General features: G+C 49.9%; 2 protein-coding genes across 9 annotated transcripts; both read right to left on the reverse strand.

Annotated features, from left to right (window-relative positions):
* Positions 1-850: 850 nt before the first annotated feature.
* On the reverse strand, positions 851-17315 carry ncoa5 (nuclear receptor coactivator 5). 8 transcript variants are annotated; one of them, XM_088937796.1, is made up of 11 exons: positions 17168-17315; positions 13267-13543; positions 9684-9791; positions 8111-8174; positions 6326-6550; positions 5151-5260; positions 4099-4228; positions 3536-3735; positions 2720-2924; positions 2460-2551; positions 851-2280 (listed from the first exon to the last, which is right to left on the reverse strand). In XM_088937796.1, exons 2-11 carry the CDS (start codon positions 13427-13429, stop codon positions 1556-1558), a joined length of 2022 nt encoding a protein of 673 aa, XP_088793922.1. In that variant the 5' UTR covers positions 13430-13543; positions 17168-17315; the 3' UTR covers positions 851-1555. The 8 variants fall into 8 exon arrangements, with proteins under 8 accessions (XP_088793922.1, XP_088793921.1, XP_088793920.1 ...); XM_088937795.1 differs by having other exon boundaries at positions 3536-3738; XM_088937794.1 differs by having other exon boundaries at positions 5151-5305.
* A 287-nt stretch (positions 17316-17602) lies between these two features.
* On the reverse strand, positions 17603-20379 carry neurl2 (neuralized E3 ubiquitin protein ligase 2). Its single transcript, XM_088937804.1, has 2 exons — positions 19357-20379; positions 17603-18975 (listed from the first exon to the last, which is right to left on the reverse strand). Exons 1-2 carry the CDS (start codon positions 20054-20056, stop codon positions 18860-18862), a joined length of 816 nt encoding a protein of 271 aa, XP_088793930.1. The 5' UTR covers positions 20057-20379; the 3' UTR covers positions 17603-18859.
* Between the last annotated feature and the right edge of the window lie 157 nt (positions 20380-20536).

Raw genomic sequence — 20536 nt, forward strand, 5'->3', positions numbered from 1 at the left:
ACGTGAGTTTCCAGAACAATTCACACTGCATGTGCAACTCCTTCTGCCTCTTTCCACAGGAGTGGGGCAGAGTACACTTCTGCTATACATTATGAACACTGTTGTTTAAAAGGGAAATTAAGTTGGAGGTGGAACACTACAGCCCTTTCCCACTTTATCGCAGAGAATCCTCTCCCATCTGAAAGACAGGCCTAAGACCCCCCCCCGCCGCGCAAGAGCTAGCAGACAAACTCTTGAACTGCCAGAGATGTGGTCTTCTGACCAGGCTTGACTATTATATATATATACACACTAGTTTGAATTCTTTATTTTTAAAATTGACTGGAGATGTGTAATTCACGTTTTGTATGAATGTTTTCACAGTTGGGATTAATATACATCAAAGGAAGTACATCTTAGAACACAGACTTGTAGGTGTTTATGTTCTTAAAGTAGATTTTCTGTTCTCTTTTCCAAGTAAAGGTATTCTGGTAGACCTGTTGTGTTACTTTGTGTTTTCAGTTCTGCGCGCGCGCGTGTGCGTGTGCGTGTGTAGGTGTGCGCGTGTGGGTGTGTGTGCCTGCAGTATAACCATGCTCAAGGGAGGGGGTGAAGGGAGGGAGGGGGGAATATCTGTAAATAGAAACAACTATCAGAAAGGTAGTGCTTAGCTGTTTATTTTTCGTGTCAGTGTAAGTTGAATATTTTAAATATATAGAAATGTATTCTCTATTGTGTTCATTAATTATATATTTAAAAGAAAAAACAGTAGTTTTATCTCTTTCATGTCAAATGCTTATATCAATGGCTTATGGCTTTCCTGTACCATTTTATAGATTTTGTCTGCACAAAATGCAATAAACTAAAATCATTTTATTACACCTATTGCTTGTTTTATTCTTCAATGAAAAGTAACAGTATATTTCTGCAAGGCTGGCCTTAACACTCCTTTTACAATTAATCTGTAATCCAGCAGTGTTACATGATTTTATTAAATGACCCTTCTGCTTAGCTACATTTCACAATAAAGAGTTGTAAAAAATTCACTTTTACAGTAATTGTGAAACTATCAGCTTGTACAAACCAAATCTTGAGTGCTACCAGCTGTTAAATACTTCCAAGGGTTCTGGTAGAACAAAAGGCAGGTTTTGTTAATCATGCTTCTTAAACAGGTCTTTAATGGAAGTTTCAGCCACTTGAGCTACTAAGGGAGAAAACAAATCCTTAAATTACAACAGAAAACTGACTGTTTTAAAAAAAAAAGTCTTCCTCATCAGATGACAAAAAGATGCACTGTACATGCTTACATGCCAGGATTAAAAAAATATTTACAAGAAACTGCCAAAACAGGGAAAAACCGCTCTTCAACTCGAACTTAGAAATCTCTGAGGAAGCTCCATGTACTCATGTCGTTAAAGAGAATACACACAAAAAAAAAACAAACATGAAAATTAAAATTTCACCTTAACAAAAAAATCCATCAGTCAACCGTCCTGGCAGGAACGCCGCCTCAGCCTTCTGTCTCAACCGCCACCCCCCACTCCCTCACGGCACTGCTGTCTCCTGGCTTGGGTGGTCAGTAGTGGCGTGGGTAGTGGGACATTGGGGGTGCCTGGCCCATTCCCTGGCCCATTCCCTGGCCCATTCCCTGGCCCATTCCCTGGCCCATTCCCTGGCCCGGCCTGAGCACCGCAGCGTTGCCTGGGTTGACGAGGTGGTTTATGGAGGGTCCACTCTGAATAAGGGTGTCCAGGGCCTTCTGCACACTGGGGTTGTCGAAATTGATCCCAGTGCTCCCCGCAGCTGCCCGCTGGGGTCCCACCGGCGCGGACACGCGCCCCTGGGGCAGTCCGTAAGAGGGGGCCACGCCGGGCGGCACGATGGGGGGCCGCAGGGCCGGCCTGGGGGCCATCACGCTCGGGTCCTGAGAGGAGGGCGGAGGCATCTTGGAGAGGGACGGAGGAGGGATGGACGCCGGCGGCTGACCGGCAGACTGGCCGGCCATCGAGGAGGAGTAGCCCTGGGAGGGAGCAGACCCCCCCGCGCTGGCCGGGGGGGCCCCGGAGCCGCTGTTGAACAGGCTGAGGATTTTAGCCTGCAGCTCCTGCTGGTGGCTGGAGGAGCTGGCGGGGCTGGAGGCCGGGGCTGGGGGCAGGTGAGGGGTGTGCGCGGGGTGAGAGGAGAGGGAGGAGTGCGCCGGGCGTGCCGCGTGAGCTGTGTGAGCCGCGTGCGAGGCGCTGGCCAGGCTCTGGGAGGGAGGTGGGGGCTCCAAGGCGGAGGGCGCAGCAGAGGGGCGAGAGCCTGCAGAAGAGGAATAAAAACCACACTGAGTCCACGCTGGTCTGCACGCAGCCGGGAAATCAAAAACGTCTTTCTAATGGGACGCTGGAAACATCCAGAAACACTTCAAATCAAATCAACGCGTTTTCCCTTAAATAATCTGAAAGGCTCTAGTTAATGAAGGGCGACGCTTTGCCTGCCTGTGTGAGGGTCGCTGGTGCTGCGCAGCAGCCGCTCCCTCTTGTCTCTCAGGTAGTCGATGAGCCGGTCCAGCTCCTCCAGGGTCAGGAACCTGAGGGCACACGAGACGGTGACGAGGGTCCGAACCGCGGCTGTGAATAAGGCACAGCAGGGACGAGTGGGGCGAACGGGCCAGGGCCGCGCGGACATTCGGGCCCGGGTATCCCAGCCTCCCTCTTCAGGGGCGGAGGCAGGCGGGCTGGGGGCAGCTGCCACTCACCGGCCCTCGGACAGCAGGGTGACGATGGGCTGCAGGGAGATGGGGTGGCCGTCGCGCTCGTGCTCCCTCATCAGCACGTCGTCTGCCATCTTGGCGGCCTTCCGGGCGATGTCCTCGCGCTCCTTGTCCCGGTGCTCGGCCTTGAACAGGTCGTAGTTGTGCGCCACCAGCACCATGGCGTCCTGCATGGGCATGTTGCGGTGCTCTGAGCGGAGCCAGGACAGACGGCACCGGGTTAGACAGCTCCTTCACGGCACTCTGCCGGTCGGACCCAGGGCTCGAGACACGTTAACACTAGACTGAGAGAAACGAGGCTGACGAAACAAGTGTCCCACCCTGGCCTTGAACCCACGACCTTGCAGGTGGTCACGATCGCTTATTTCCACAAAACTACCCATTAATACGGCACTACTAAGAGATCCCAGGTATCACAAGAAAACAAAGCACGTTTTAGAAAGAATCAGAATTTTGGATAACAATTAAATCTTTTAGATGCCACTTCTGATTTAATTAATCATTCACGACTGGCAGCGATACACTTCAGTAACAGCACTCGATCGCTTCGCCAGTAAGAGGGTCCATCAGTCAAAGTCAAGGGATGAGGTGACTGAAGCCCCTGAATATCTAGCCTGTGACTTTTACAGTAGGCCCCCGATGATGACCAGTGTCATGTCTGTTACAATTCTGTCACGAGCTACAATAAAGTCTAGTCATTTTCCTGACGATAAGCGACATTTCCTTTGAGGCCGAGTGTCCTGTCCGGAAGGCAGTTTTCCGGAGCCCGTGGAAGGCCACGCGGACAGGGGCCCCACCTACCCTGGGGAGTGCCGAAGAGGATGTTGACGGTGCAGGAGCGGTGCACCTGGTGCTGCTGGGTGATGATGATGGCGAAGGGGGTGCGCGCGCGGCCCACGTCCTCCAGCGCCTGCGTCAGCGACACCTCGGTGTTCAGGAAGATCAGGTCCACCACCATGCCCAGGTCCCGCACCTTGCGCCCCACCGTCTCCGCATACTCCCTGCAGAGAGGGGCGAACACGGGGAACGCCGCGGGGGGGGAGGGAAGAAAAAAATAAAATAAGGTCGACTGTTCCTGACATTTCTTTACCCGACTGACCTACACCCGCCCTTTTCCAAGGTGCTCTGGAGAAGCAAAACTGCCACTAACAGCCTTTCCCCTCCGACCTGAACAAGGTACATTTCAGATTCGATAAGCCAGACACCCACGAGAACGCCTCAGGAGGAAGGACAAGCTCCGGGCGGTTCTGTCCTTGGCTTGACTGTGCACAGCGAAGAGGAACAGGTGGCACCACAGCAAAAACAGACGATTCCGAGCTCCCACCAGACGGCCCGACAGCCCCCGGCCCGTGATAGGGACTCACTTCTGCTGCTTGTTCACCACGATGACCGAGCAGTCGACGGGCCGCTCCGAGTCGTAGCGCCGCTGCAGCTCCTCGTAATACTGCCGATAGAGCTCGTTGCGCCGGCGCTCCTCCGCCCGGGGGCGGTCATCTGGAAGAGCCGAGGCACACGCTCACTGCACAGGCCACACGCTCACTGCACAGGCCACACGCTCACTGCACAGGGCACATGGCACACGCTCACTGCACAGGGCACAGGGCACAGGCCACACGCTCACTGCACAGGGCACAGGGCACAGGGCACAGGCTACACGCTCACTGCACAGGGCACACGCTCACTGCACAGGGCACAGGGCACAGGCCACACGCTCACTGCACAGGCTACACGCTCACTGCACAGGGCACACGCTCACTGCACAGGGCACAGGGCACAGGGCACACACTCACTGCACAGGGCACACGCTCACTGCACAGGGCACACGCTCACTGCACAGGGCACAGGGCACAGGGCACACGCTCACTGCACAGGCTACACGCTCACTGCACAGGGCACACGCTCACTGCACAGGGCACAGGGCACAGGGCACACACTCACTGCACAGGGCACACGCTCACTGCACAGGGCACAGGGCACAGGGCACACGCTCACTGCACAGGCTACACGCTCACTGCACAGGGCACACGCTCACTGCACAGGGCACAGGGCACAGGGCACACACTCACTGCACAGGGCACACGCTCACTGCACAGGGCACAGGGCACAGGGCACACGCTCACTGCACAGGGCACAGGGCACAGGGCACACGCTCACTGCACAGGGCACACGCTCACTGCACAACGCACAGGGCACACGCTCACTGCAAAGGGCACAGGCCACACGCTCACTGCACAGGGCACACACTCACTGCACAGGGCACAGGGCACAGGCCACACGCTCACTGCACAGGGCACACGCTCACTGCACAGGGCACAGGGCACAGGCCACACGCTCACTGCACAGGGCACACGCTCACTGCACAGGGCACAGGGCACAGTCCTGACGCTTGAGGAAGAGGAAAGGAGAGCCAGCGTACCTTCGGAGTCCCTTCTGCCATTCCAAGAGTCCCTGTAGCGATCTGCGTAGGGATCCTCTTTCCTGCGGTAATAGTCGTCCTCGCGGTAGTACCGCTCGTACTCTTCATCTCTGCCAAGCAATTGATTTCCAGAGAACGACTTTAGAAACGCTTCACTTTCAGATTCATGCAAGGGAGACAAAAATTGAACTACGTTACACACTTTAGGCCACACGCTTCAAAGGAAGTGAATTCTCCTCACTAATTCACTAGACAAGGGTTCAACACCAACACCTCAGTGTACACGGGTGTTTCTACAGCCCCGTTACACACTGTATTGACAAATTTACAATAGAGATTGTTTTTAAATCCATACTTCTGGATTTAAGTGCTGTTTTTGGGACTTCACCTGGGGTTTTACATTAACTTCATTAAGCAGCAATGCAACGCACAGAAATACGCCCCTGCAAGCAAAACATCACATAAACAACTGGAAATGTGAATAAGAACAGGGTTCTGAATTGGACATGGTCAGAACAGTTCTCTTCATTCATGTCAGGCTACCGGAGTGAGAAAACAACCTGGCGATGTGAACTGTGTGGTGAACTGTGTGTATGCTGGGACACAGAGTCACCTTTTCCACCATCATTAACAACAGAGAGAAGCAGCCGTGCACAGAGGAGCTAAATACTAGAGAGTTAGAGTCACACCTGCTCCTCGACTTCGATAAAGGCTCTGTTCCACAACACTCTACTAAACCCACGATTTCACGTCACGTCAGGATCAATCCCTCCGCAACACAGAAGCAAAGCCCACGACAGACGAAACATCGCGCTTACTCAAAACACGTTTCACAACCTTTTGAGGAGTAACGAAACACACACGTGAAAGGCACAGACAGAGAAGAGGAAATGCAGCCCTGGAGAGGGAGGGAGAGAGATTGTACTTTTATTTTTTGTTTTGTTTCATGTGAATTTCATTATTTTTACTTGCTTTGGCAACACTGATTGTACCCATCGGTCATGCTAATGAAGCACCTTGAACTGAACCGAGAGAGGGTGGAGAGCACCCTCCACGGGAGGCACTTATCGCACTGCTCCTGCCCTGTTACCCAGCTGTCTGAAACGCTTCACACACGAGCTGCAGGCTCAGGCCCGGAAGGGGGCCCCAATGTCTGCCCCCTAGGGGCCACTCACCTGTAGTGCGGGTCGCGGGGGTCGCCCCGGGGGTCCTTGTCCCGCCCCTCCGAGCTGCGGTACCTGTCGAAGTGGGGCTCCCGCGGCTCGTGCTCGCGCGGGTGGCTGCTGCGCGGCTCGCGGAAGTCCCGGCCGTCCCTGTGGTCCCGCGAGTCCCGGGCGCGCGGCGGGGAGCGCGAGCGCTCGCGTGGCTCCCTGGCGTCGCCGTAGCCGCCGTACGGATTCCTGGGGGGAGCGGCACGAGTCAGGGGGCGGGCACCGCACGCGCCGGGGGGGGGGGGGGGGCGCCCCGCCCAGAAACCAGGCTGCAGGTGGAGAGTCTCCTTAATTTATACATATGTATTAAAAAACCCAAACAAAAACCGCGCCGTTGAGAGAGAGAGACGAGCGATCAGCAGCACCCGGAGCACAATTAACAGGAAAAGGAGCTCGACGACACACCGAGCCGGAGGGGGACTCCGCAGGAGCTGGGAGAGCTGGAGCAGGACAGCCGGCCGACGCGTTACTCGGGAATAAGGGCCGAGGGAGACCCGGCTCGGAGCTTGAGAGGGCAGCAAGTGCCTGCGGCTGAGCCGTCCTGCCGCAAGACATCACAAGAGCCACGCAAAACCCAGCTCCAGCGTCATTCCTCGGAAACAAACGCGCAGAGCTCGTTCTGGAACTAGCAGCCTCCACCGAGCAGCCGCTCCAGAAATTAAGTTTGACCCTTGGGAAGTGTTTCCCAGCCTCTTCCGAAATTTACGCGCTTTAATGCGGCAGCTCGGGGTTAATAATGACGGAAAAGTCATTATCCTCCGGACTGGGAAAATACTGCATCCAAACAAAGCAAACTTGATATGGTCAATATTTTCACATTTTAAAAGGAGGGAAAAAAATTAAGTTTTACGCGCGCAATCTGGTCGTTTCCCGTTACAAATCTGAACTGAAGCATCAGTTCTGCGACAAATACAGACGAAAAGCATCCCGCAGAGGAGAGAGAGAATCAGAGCGGGCTCTGGAAAGACTTCCCCAGTCCTTGCAAGAAGAAACGAAAAATGCAACGAGTGTTCTTTTATCTTTCCCATTAGGAAAATCATTTTCCGCCTCCCGTTTTCACAACAGTGAAATGCTACAGCTGCCCACGCATTGACCGACTGGTCTCAGTCTTATCATACGAGATTCCACGCGTAGCGATGAATGGAAACACTCCAGAGAAACTGGTCTTCAAACGCAACAGTCAAGTGATGATCGTTATTCCAGAGCATCTTATGTTCACGTACATCCGTGATGTACTCTCCTTCCGTGCCTTCCGTTTATAATTACAAATACTTCCTTGCAGAGGTCAACAGAAACCTCTGGGGTGCACATCAACGCACCGGTGGCTGGAAACGATGTTTTTATTTAAAAAAAGGGGGTTCAAAATAAGACTTGGGAGGTGGTCAGATCTTCAGAGGCTCATAAAGACGGGAAATACAATTTTGCGCAGATTGAACTCGGTACGATCGATTCAGGCTCCCGCAACAGGAGAGAAAATATATAGATATAAATTGCAGTCTTATCCAAGACAGACGCAAGGCTAGAGTATCATCACGTACAGTAGACCGCAAATAAAAACCTGTCCACTGCTGGGATCTCTTTTCAGTGAACGGCAGCGACAGGAAGCTGCGAGAAGCACCACGTCCGAGCGAACCGGGTCGCCCCGGCGAGAGCAGCTCCTGCAGCCCAGCGGGCTGGGTCACCGGAGGCGGGCGACTCTCGCCCTCGCTTCTCCACACCCCAGCGTGTCACCTGTCAGCGTTACTTTACCTGCGAGGGGGGCTCTGTCGGGAATGAGCTTTATTCTGCCGCCGCTCCGCCGCCATATTAATATCTGAAAATAAACCAACCCACACGTTCAACACATCAATAATGTAAAAAAATAAACGATTCGCAAAAATAAGAAACACACCGTAAGCCGCAAGCAATTAAAGGCGATGAATAGTGCTCGTTTTTCCTGTTCTCCATACAAATGCAGCTAGGGGCGTTTATAACCGAGTGTTTCTTGCATCTTGAAAAAGTACACAAGATACATGGATCTTCTCGGCAAAATCTACAGTGCTGTTTTTAAATTTTTGTCAGACATTTTAATATTTTACAGGGTTTTATTGAAACCTTTGAACTACTCGTGTTTAAGGTCCTTCTGCTCCCCTGGGGGAATCCAGGTTTTAAAGAGTACACCTGAAAGTACAGATTCATCTGCAGTCTTCCCACCAGGAAAACTGGGGATGTTAAGTACAGTGACCCCCGAAACCATTAAATTATTCGGTTTTGTATTGCAGTAGTAACTTAATCGAGGGTTTTCTAAAGCAATACATAGAAATGTTTTTATACATATACACACAGAGAAAAGGGAGTGACCTTTTGTTTCGTTTGGCATCTTGACAAAATTTTTAATAACCTTCAGAGCAAGTTTCACATCTTCCAATGACCATAAAATTATTTGACAGCAATAACTGCATCCAAAAAGCTCTGATATTATATTTTCAAGGTGCATTTGAAATGACTGAAGCTTCAAAATCCGGGATTTTGCAACCGGGGGAGAAATTAAATATTCCCCCCTCCCCATCAGGAAGCAAATGCAACCACAGTGCTCGTATGCTTTTTGATTCACCATATATTCAAGTGTCATGGAAGGAACATTTAAAATATAAATGTCAAATATGCACACAAATAACACATAAATGTCTCTCATTTCAGACCCTGGAAGAAAACTCTCAGCCATGAGAAAGTGCACTGGAGTGTTCTTCAAGCCTGGCACTGTAGACGCCATGAGAAAAGCAATGGATCTGACGCTACAGGCGTTTCATTTTTACTCCCCCTTTCCATTACCTTGACGCAAAAACCTCTACTGGCTTCTCCTTAAAAACGACGAGGAGAAGCAACATTCAACAGCTTTAAACAGAGAGGAAACTCTTTTGAAACTCGTCTGTCTCAGTGGTGTCTGTAGAACCCGTTTGCCTGACAGGTTCCTGGTCCTTTAGCATACGTCCGTTCATTCTTTTGCGGAAAAAACGAAATTGAAGCAAACAGAAAATAAGACGCAGACATTAAAATCTTCACTGCAGCTGTGCAGAAATGACCGAAACTCTTGACAGAAATGCCACAAGCACATATTTTACATTTTTTTTTAATTATAAAACATCAAACAAACAAAAAAATGCTTTTCTAAAGTTTCACATTTAAAATACAGACCATGAGAAACTGTTGAAAATAGCCCTGAGCTTTACAGCGCCGTACATGTCTGTTCAATTCCAAACAGCAGGTGTGGAATATTTACCACAAGCCGGTAAGCGCCACTCTCCGTGGGGGAGACTCGAACCCGGTGCCAGTGAAGTCTTACCTAGTTTATAACCTCTATAAATGCGACCGTTTTGTCCAGCCTTTGCCGCCTCTGCCTCCTCGGCCCGCTCAAACTGCACAAATCCGTACCCACGGAACATGGACAGGGCTGGAAAGAGAAGCGGTTTTTCTCTTTTAAACATTCCCACACCTACAGCATGATGCCAGTTATCCGCAAGGACACAGTGTGCTAAGTCTGCCAGCATGGCTCAAGGTGACAGGCAAAGAATTTTGACCTTTTCATTCTGGAATATATTAATAAAACCAATGTCTTAACACAAGTATGACGCTTTTCCTAAAGCATTTCTGTGCTTTCTGAACATCTTCAAAGTTTGAGGTTTGTTACAGCAGCAGCAGTTCCAACCCGAGACGCGAGAGCCTGGTCTGGGACATTAACGTACCCATCAGAGTGCTCTCCGCTGGCTGAAACACTACAATGTTATGGGGAAAAAGAAAAGTCATTTCTGTCATTCCTGTCCATTTCAGGTTAAAGAACTCACACACTTTTAGAAAATGTTTTTTTTCCCCCTGACAAAATCCCTATAATAGGCATAAAAACAGCAGATTCAAGTGTCACGTGGGAAGCAATCTACAACTGCACCTTGCTAAAATACTAGCAGAGCATTTTCACATGATACATTTAATAAGACCTTGAAATGCTTTTAAGATATAAATCTAAAATTGATTCTCTCGCATCCAAGTCTTAAAATCTGTATCAGTACATTTTGCTGCGAGTTTCTTTGCTTTAATGTTTGAGACACCTGATCCAAGTCAGATTTTCCCTTGATTATCCAACAGATTAGACAACAGAGGCATACAAGCAAGATGCACAAATGCTTTAAAAAAGGAAAGCTGGTCTGTGCAAAGGAGATTTCTCTCTGCCACAATCTGAACGTGTTTTTAAACTATACTGCAAACTCAGTTCTTTAAAAAGCTATAGCTTTAGCACGTATAAAAACAAATGAGATTTGTCTCATTTAGCGTACAAAGTGCTTCCTATTTTGCTTACAACAACTTGCAGCTCTCCCTCAGGAGGATCTTCATTTAATCCTAACCCCACAAATCTCTTGCACCCCAAAATGCTTCACATAGAGAAGGGGACCCACTTCACCCCCGACTGAACACAAGGCAGCTGCTCCAGGACACAGATCAGGTGGAGAAATGAGAGACTGCTTCACCCACGGAATTAAGGGGGAACCGAGGGAGGAGAACTTATACAAACCCTGCATGAATTCAGCCAGGACCACCAGCAATCCTGTTCTGAACACTCCCACAGTGTTTAATATCTTTAATAACCAAGCAGGCACAACCTTGGTTTGCAGCTCCTCTGAAGGACAGTACCTCCTACAGCTGTCACCACATCCCTGCTTTGTTTTGAAAATACTGCGCCACCTACTGGTCCACTAACACCCAGTGCCTCTGCAACCTGGTTTACCTCAGAGGCCTGCCAGTCCAGGACTGAAGAGGGGCCCAGCTTTGATCAGCTTCCCAGATCCGACAGGAACAGACTACAAGGAAGACAACTCTCTCTCAGGGGGACAGAGGAAAATAAGGGGCTCTGCTACAATATCCCATTAGTAGTCCAGCAGTGTGTTTTACCACACTTTTGTACCTGTGGTTGAAATCTGCAACTTTTAACACACAAGAGGAAGCACAGAAGTACAGTACTGAAACTTATCTAGTCCAAAACATAAGCAGCTCACTCAATAATGCTCACCTTAGCCAAAAGGGTAGTTAATGTCTCCTTAAGAAGTTTGCCGAGATCCTCATTCTTTCATCCATCCTCATACAGATCACAAAGCAAGATCACATTCTGCTTTACTTTTGGCTATGAACACCTTTCAGCTTTGTTTGCAGTTATGTTCCATCCATTTTGTGATCTTGATTCTACCCCAGTTATTCACACACCAAGCAATGTTTACTTCAAGCTCCACACTGTAAATTATGACTTATGAAGTTGAAAAGGCCTTTATATTTATGACATCCTCAGCTAGAACATGTAAAATTTCTGCATGTGAAAATGCCCCTGTAACGAAGGGTATATATGGCTACTTTCCGACCTATGGTTGACTACACAAGGCAATCTTCAGACTGAACGCGAAATCAACTAGTATAACACACACACACCAGCCTGTTATTGCATGACAAAACAACAAATGGAATTAATTTTAAACTTAAAGACTACATGGGGTTGGTTCAACACAGTAAGCTTAACAAAAAGGAAACAGCCTCAAATACAAAGTTCCACTTACTTTCCACATTAACAGTATGATAAATCACATATAAAAAACTGACTGAAGTACACCACTTCACAAAGAAAAAGTTATATTTCCGTGATGATTATCATGCATTTACAAGAACTGTCACAATAACATTTTCTGATGGCAGCAATGTGCTTCTGATAAATGGCAATACAGCAGATGTTTCTTGATTACTTGCACACATTCGGTTTAATTTATAGAAAAATGCTAGGGGACAGATATCTGTATGTTTGCAACGCATTTCTTTTACTTAAATACGGTTTCCATCATTTCAGCGGCAGACCTTTCCTCACAGTCACAGTCATCCTCTGCCCTCTGGAACTGGTACAGAACAGAATAATTAATAAAACCTTAACACCGTCAGCTCTGATTTTAAAAAACTTATCGACTCAATGTTTCTCAAAACACAGCATCGAAGTCTATTTAATCTTAGTGGACTACAACAGAAAACAAAAATATATATTAACAAAAAAAAAAAGAATTATCTGGATAGCCTGTTTCCTTGACTCAGCTGGGTCTTATGACCAACTGCTTGACTGCTCTGCACAGTCTGCTTGCTCCTTTCATCGAGATGATCTTACATTCACAGCAACAGTTCTTGGGCTGCTCTCACTAACAACACTGAAGGCACTTCCATGGAAACGGACAAATACGTCTCAAGTCTGAAGTTGGCTGTGGAGGTCAAAACTCCAAAACAAATTAAATAAAGTGGGAAAATGAAAGGAAAACATCAAAATTATTTGCCTGTCTCCTGTGTCCGGATCAGCACTGCTGTTTCACCTGGCAGAACAAGGCACTGGGTGAAGGGGTCTCCAGTAGGACACTGTGCATTAGCTCTATTTTTTAATCCATCAGTCCTCACAAACCATTCACGGAAAGGTGTAACACTGTTAGACTGCGATTCAATCTGGAAGCTACAAGACAACCTTTTTTGCGATCTATAATCCTAAAAGGTTCATAATAAATTGAAACAGTAAAAAAAAAAGTATTTTTTTAAGCCTGGGACGATAAGATTTTAGATGAGTATTTTAATTTGAGGACTGACGGAGTTAAGATATTTGCAGGCTGCCCTGTTACAGCGAGTGTGGGATGGAGAGTATCCGGCACTTTCACACAATCTACATTTACACAAATAAGCTCGGCCGAGGAAGGCAGGCCCATTCGTGAGCACTACAGGTGGGGGGGGGGGGGGGGGGGGTGTTCAACAGCCCTGGCGCAGTGAAGCGGTCGTGTCCGCACGACACCGAGAAGCGTTCAGACGGGATTTTTGACGGACAGAAAAAAAAATATACAACAACAACACCGTAGCGTCACACTACTAACCGTTGATTTTTCCGTAGGGCCTGAACAGGTCTTCCAGGTCCTTCCTGTCCATGAGGGTGGTGGGCAAATTCCCCACAAAAATTCTCCTCTCCAGGTCCCGGGGGTCATTGCTGTTGGTGGTGTGGTGGGAAGGGCTTCCGCTGCGGCTCCGTCTGCGAGACATCTCTACCCGCCGGCGCGAGCGCGCTCCGCTGACCAGAGCGCCGGGCCTGTCTGCCTCTCCGGGTTTTTTGTGCCCGTTCCGCGCGTTTATTTTACTCGCTTACTACTCCAGGTCCTAAAATATATCAGCGTGCCAAAACGGGAAAGGAAGAAGAAATGAATAAAAAAAAAATTCCACAGATCAGGCTTCTCCACCAAGTACGACAAAAGAAGAGAACAACAGAAATTTATTTTTTTTTGAAAAATCGCCTTGAACGAGAATGAGAAAATATGAGCTTGAATGGAACCCGGTCACGGGACGAAACGCTATTTTATTCACCCGGTTCTGTTTCGTTCTCTCGGTTTGAGCGCCACCTACAGGTTCAGTCACCAAGATCAAATACACACCCTCTCGTGCCGCAACGGTCTGATGGGAAACAATGAAGGACGCTGCACAAAGTCACAAGGCAAAGGAAAGTAGGCAAAAATTAAAATAAAACCACGGTATGGATGGTCCTTTTCTCTGAAACAAGGAAAATGAATTATGGCAAAAAAAAAGGACCGTGAACTGATGCGAATTAACCACATTTTGAAAGAAAGATATTAAAAATAATCTTTATTTATTGGACTCATGTTCAACATCACAGTTAGATGACGCACCGTTCCTCGCAGTTTATAAATCACGGAAAATGGAGGGACGTCTGTTCCAAATATTTAATCCAACATCCACGACGGATCTGAGCGACTCAATTTCTACCCGTCAACGTGAAAAGAAAAAAAAAAGAGAATTCCACCCATTATGTTTCAGTCTTGCCTTCTGCTAAACTCTTAAAAGCTTCAAAATTGCTTAAGATATCCAGCAGTGACCATCTCCTTCTCCCACAGATGAAAGCAATATGAAAGAGGTACACTTGGTATTGTCCACATACACACCAAAGGAAATTGGGGGGGAGGGAGCTTTAAAAATGTATTTTTTGGCCATAAATAACCAGGAAAAGAGAGAAATGCAAATCAAAATGAAAACACACAGCATATCAAATTAACCGATAGCCACTGTTTATGTTTATTCCGGCAGTGTAACACACATCTTGTATCACAGGAGACAACACCGTCGAATGAGAAAACATATTTGTGACAGTTTTCGGCTTCGTGCACAGAACTATAATTTTCAGGGTCTCCTTCAGTATGCCGAATGAGCTTGTATCCTCTTCCGAACAAAAGCTGGAACATGGGGAATTCAACATGCAAATGCAATCCTTTATAAGAGGAGATTTAAAGCAGTTTTTTTTAAGTGATTGACAACACTTTCCTCTAATATCCACACTGTAGAAACAGGGGGCTTTGTCGGCTTTTGCCAACAGATTTGAGGAACAATTTTCAGATAAAGCCCCTTCAGTAACAACCATTTCCTTGTGCATGCTTGGGCTGTAGAGCCAGGCTCTTCCAGACGTGTGTGGCTACAGCTCACACCACACTAGGGGCACAAGACCGGACACCCACTGCCCATCACCTGTCCACGCTGTCTTGCTCCAGTCACAAACCTTATTTATTCACATTCGATTTATTAGATATTCTTAGCCAGAATGCAGAGAAACTACATCCTCTTACATACTTTTCACAACTGCCTGGATATCCACAAGATAACATCAGTGGGTATGCATTAAAAGTGGGAAAGGTATAATCTGCCTGTTGACAAAAACACCTCGATCTAGAACGTTCTGTATTCTGCCACAAAATCGAGGGTTTTCGTTTATGTCTTTTCTAAATGAGCTCCTAAATGAGCACAGGAGGAATTTCATCGTGTCATTTCTCCCTTTGCACTTCCATGCTGCTTGTTGACAGCACGTGTTCACGAGACTTACATGACTGCTGTTATCCTGCAATGTTGGCTATGCTACGCTGTTGAGTTGTATTCTTGAGAGGGACACATGGCTTTCAGGACATTAATTTCTGCAGGCAAGGCACTGTGGACTGTAAGCTGCGTGTGTTAAAATAAATAACTTTGAATTTGTCTTGATTTTTTTATTCTGGTAATTGTTTTTTTTCACTTAATCACTGTGGTTTTTCGTACACTAGTTATGCATACCTGTCTAATGACCCTGGATAAAACCCAACCAAAAAGCCCAGGTCCAATCGGCTCATTCCCCCTCAGACTTTCACACAGGTCAGATCGGACCAGCACTCTCAGGCAGCCCTTCTGACACCTGCAAGGCCAGCTCGGATCACACCGCCTCCCCAAATCCCCAAACATCATCTCGGCATCGCAGAAGAAGCGTGTGACTTAGAAACACACCACAGGTTCGAAGGAACAGATCCGAAAGCTCTCAGAAAATAAAACGGGCTTATACTTCGTTATTCTGGTGACTGCCATAATAAGCCAAAGCATGAAGCCAACAGGTTCCTGACTGGGCTGAACTGGGAAGGCATCAGGCCCGGTTCACAGCTGAGGACTCGCTTATTTTGTCGGTCGCCGGGTTGCAGAGACTGTGCCGCCGGGAAAAAAGCAACAGCACGGCGCTTCTCCCCGACAGCCCGTCGGCTTGACCTTGAGCCGCATGTGCGCGAACGACAGCCACGGCGAAGCGTCTCTGTGCGACAGAAACAACCCGTTTGAACAACACATTTTCATCCTTCCTTTTTCGGTCTTCCCCCCACCCCCCCCGCCGCCGCCGCCGCCGCCGCCGCCGCCGCCCCCCCAGCCAGAGAGGCACGCAGGGAGGGAGGGAGAGAGCGAGCAGCCGGCCAGCCCCAGCCCGCCCTGGCAGCCGCCAAGCTCGGCCGCCACCCAGGAAACAACCGCGGCTGCGCCACCGTCAAGGCCCCGGCCGAAGACCCGCTGCCCCGGGGGCTCGAAGCCAACAAGAGGCCGGCCAGCCGGCCAGCCAGCCCCCGGCCCCTCGGTCTCAGGACATCACAGCGGCGGGCGGGGGACAGAGAAACGCCATCGTGGTCGCGACTTCCATATTGGGAGGAAAACACACACAACCACACGACCCCCTCCGCCCTTCCCCGCACAACACAACACATATATATATACACCCCTCTTCATTCACCCCCCCCAAAAAAACAACAACAACGCCATCATGCCTTGGACGAAGACGCGAAAAAAAAACCAAACAGCTCAGGTTCTGACACGATCAGGAAACCTCGCGCGCGCCCGCGCGCCCGCGCGCCCCCTCCCCGCCACCTCGCGCACAACAAACACGGACAGCCGCTCGCGCCGCCCCCGCTCGCCCGCCGGCGGCACGAGCCCACCACCACCACCAGCCGCCGCCGCCATTTTGAGCGGAGAAGAGCGGCGTCAGACCGCCGAGCCGGGCCTCGCCGGCCGCGGAAAACCCCACCTAACAGGGCCCGAACCCGCCACTGACGCCTCGGTGGCCCGCTCCCCCACCCCCCCCCCCAGCCAGAAACCGAAAGACTCGCGTAGAGGGAGGGGGGGGGGGTTAAAAAAAATAAAATAACGCGTCAACAACGGTTTCATCATTTAAAATGTCGTCGGCAGCGACGCCAGAAATATGAACAACGAGACCCTCCAGCCGCGACGCGACGGAAATGAATTAGTCAAGTGTTATGAGAGGCTGAAATGAGAAACTGCACACGGGGAAGAGGGAAAAGGCCTCCCGAGATCTTTTTTTTTTTTTTTTTAAATTGGATATTACAATTCCGGCTGTTTCACTTTTGGTTTAAAAGGAAACAAGACAAATGAACCAGCCCGGCCGCTTCAAAAAAAAACCATATTAATAGAATAAGCTCTTACCTTTAATCCGTAAATTGTAAATTCGCCCGTTTCCCCCTGTGTTTTTGGTAGTATTAATGTTCAAAAACGGACCAAAGACCTACTTCTCATCTCCTAACGCTTCCCTCTACAGCGCGAGTACACTTCTTTCAGTTTGCTTATTTACTACAGTTTCAACCTGCTTTACGCTAGCGCCGCGCCGTTGCTATGTAGCGTAAGAGAGTCTCTTGGCAACGGTGAGCAGGGTCAGTGCTGCGGGAAGGCTATAGCTCCTAAATACACAACAAAGCATACGGATTTATCATTATTATGATATTGTAAATATGTCTGTCCGTAGAAGGAGGGGTCAATATAAGCAGTGAAAGAGTGAGAATAACTTAATTGATAACGGTCGTAGCTGAATTACCAAAAACTAACTGCTGTGCTTTGTAATTAAATGAAGAACGCGTTTAAAACTATTTTCAAAATGATTTATTATTGTAGGGTACATGAATACAAGCTAAGGTTATTAAAACAATGGTTTACCCGTTCTGCCTGCTATTTTTTCATGATGAATAATAATGCATTATTAAAATATGGTGTAGATGCCTTTATTTTGCTGTGTAAACCAGGAACCAAATTAAACGGTGGAATTTAATAAACCTCGTATAAACCCTTTTTCATGATGATGTATCTCCAGGTGATATAGAGAAACAATGCTGTAGCCCAGTTCATTTGCTGATAATATTCAATGTCACACAGAGTCCAACAACAACAGACGTAATTATCTGAGGTAATAACACAATAGAGAAGGCCATGGTACTTCACAGTATAAAATAATTACAAATTATTACAGATGATACAGGAAGAATTGTTTAATGTGGTGCTCCTGCCAAAAGTAACCAGTTTGAAACAGACCTGTTGATGCTTGTCTCCTTGGTTGTGATTCAGTTGAAAGCTTACAATGTGAAACTTGTCACCACAACAGCGCAGACGAGTACTTATAAAATCCCATTGTTATGATACCATTCATGATTCGTGCACAGCTAGAGAGGGCTGCAATAAGGCATCTTTTACAGTTTTACGATGCAGTATGTTAGAGCACCCGTCTGTTTTTCAAGTGGGGGGCTGTGTCAGAGTGCGTTCGCTGCAAAGGCACAAGTTGAGGTTAATTCCACGCTAAAAAGCAGACAGACGAAACAAGGCGTGTGGGCTGTTGAGCTTACTGCAGGCTTGAATGATGGCTCTGGTTCGCGACTGTCCGGAAACAGAACAGAACAGTTCCATTCTTCCACACAGGGGGTCTGCTCTGCTGACCGGGATTTCTTCATATCTCTATCACTGTAAATTAATTAGCAGAAGCTGACTGGGATTTATGTTCAAAACAAAGACCCTCATTGAGCAGGATTTCAGGAACGGGGGTCCTGCGCAGGGCAGGGCTTATGTCAAAAACCTCAAAACCTCCTACTCTGAGCACGGCTGACAACTCCGGAATAAAGCTTCCCCAAGCCATTCCAGGAGAATTCCTGTAATCAAGGCCCGTGTCCTCCTGAGAGGAACATGCTTCCCAAGCGACTGTCACTGGCTCCTCTGATCGCACCCTACTGTATGTGTGAGGACAGCCCAGGGTAACGGAAGAGGGGTATCTGCTGGCCGCTCAGTGGGGACACGGGAGCTCGCTGTCGTACGGGTTTGGGGGCTCCTCCTTCTGCGCTCCCCGGCGCCCCGACTCCGTCACTCGTACTTGCAGTAGTGCTTGAGCAGTTCAGGGAGCTCCAGCCAGTCCAGGGCCATCCTGTGGACGATGTGCTTCTGAATGGTCTGGCGGCACAGGGTCTGCAGAGAGGGGACTGAGACAAGAGACAGGAGAGTGGGAGAGAGAAACCCAACAGGAAAGGCTTCGCTGCTGCAGGAGCCTCGTTTCATGCAGGCCTCGGCAAGCTTTAGCAAACCCTGTCTTTGCTCATTTCACCATGGAAGGGGAGACATCAGGTTCCAGAGACGCTGAACTAACCAGGAAATCACACTCAGGATTTGTAAACATGCAGGTCCCTTTCATAACCAAATTAAAACCAACCAACTAATTTGCACTTTTTCATTCACTGGGGCTTTTTAAAGGTCGGAAGGTTAAGCCCACTGACATTCTTTTTGTTAAACCGCCCGCGAGACACCTCCAACACGCCCCCCCCAGACAGAGCGCGCGGCCGGCGGCTGGCGGCTGGCACACTCACAGCCGTACTCCACCTGGACCACGCGCACGCTCTTGGTGGCGGCGAAGACGTCGACCACCGCGAACAGGGGCCGCTGGGTAGGGATGCCCCTGGCGCTGGCGCCCATGTCCTCCCCGTTGATGACGATGTGCATGTCGGCGGCGCCCCGCCCGCTGGGCACGAACAGCACCCCGATGCGGCTCCTGCGAGCCGTGGGGGGCAGCGTGTTGCTCTTGTACAGGTCGTCCAGGATGTGGCTGAACCGGCCCGGGCGGCTGCGGCCCACCAGCTTGTCCCGGGGGATGCACGCGCCCCCGATGTGGAGGTGGGTGTCGGTGAAGAAGCTCTTGGGAGAGCTGCCCCCCTCCCCCTCTCGCTCTCCCTCTCCCTCTCCCTCGACCACCCTGTTGTGGTTCCGGGTGATGGCGAACACCCAGCTGTCCCCCATGCCCACCAGGTCCGGCAGGGAGTACTCGGGCACCGCGGCCAGGCCGCCGGGGTCGTGCGCCGTCAGCCCCACCCTCAGGTGTCCGCACCAGCCCAGCTCCTTGTCCTCGATCTCCACCAGGAAGATCTCGCCGGGAGCCAGGGGCTGCCTGCTGAAGCACAGCCCGTCGGCGAAGCTCTCCACCCGCGTGGCCCGGGTGCCCGCCTGATCCAGGCGGACGTTGGCGCCGTGGACGGGGTGGAACTCCAGGAAGCGCCCGGCGAAGCCCTCCATCTGGGCCTGCTCTCCCGGCGGCTCAGCGCCGGCCCGACTGCGTCCTCTCCGGCAGGCCTCAGCGGGTCTCTGGCTATTTCAGCCCTGCCGCAGGGCTCTGTGTGCGCCGTCACTGCAGCTGTCTGACAGGTGGCAGAGGGCTGTGGGGGGACAGAGGAGACTGGGGGAGGGGGGCGGACTTGAGGTCTCCATAAAAGGCCCAGGAGAGGGCAGTGATAACAGGAGCCCCTGGGCCTAAACGCCCCGGGATTCCCTGAACGCTGGAAGACTTCCCAGGCCCCGTGCACAAGACGTAGGGATATAGCTGGGGTACTTGACCCACGGATTTTCATACTACAGGGACAACCTTGCAGGACACCTCCCCGACCCAAGGAAAACATCCCGTTTCCACGCATTTCCGCTCCCCGTCCGTCCAGACGGCTACCGAGCTGCCCGAAGTCACGTGATCCTGATCGCCCCCCCCCCCCCTCGTCACCTGAC

This window comes from Atractosteus spatula, chromosome 19 (genome assembly GCF_055471065.1).
Source record: "Atractosteus spatula isolate fAtrSpa1 chromosome 19, fAtrSpa1.hap1, whole genome shotgun sequence".
NCBI classification, from domain to species: Eukaryota; Metazoa; Chordata; class Actinopteri; order Semionotiformes; family Lepisosteidae; genus Atractosteus; species Atractosteus spatula.

Coding starts and splice junctions, on each gene's coding strand:
- ncoa5 (XM_088937793.1), bottom strand. CDS start 13,429: ATGTCTCGCAGACGGAGCCGCAGCGGAAGCCCTTCCCACCACACCACC. Junction 2,925..3,535: donor CCTCTTCGGCACTCCCCAGG/GTAGGTGGGGCC, acceptor GGCTCCGCTCAG/AGCACCGCAACATGCCCATG. Junction 2,281..2,459: donor CACCAGCGACCCTCACACAG/GCAGGCAAAGCG, acceptor CCTCTTCTGCAG/GCTCTCGCCCCTCTGCTGCG.
- neurl2 (XM_088937804.1), bottom strand. CDS start 20,056: ATGGAGGGCTTCGCCGGGCGCTTCCTGGAGTTCCACCCCGTCCACGGC. Junction 18,976..19,356: donor GGTCCAGGTGGAGTACGGCT/GTGAGTGTGCCA, acceptor CTCTTGTCTCAG/TCCCCTCTCTGCAGACCCTG.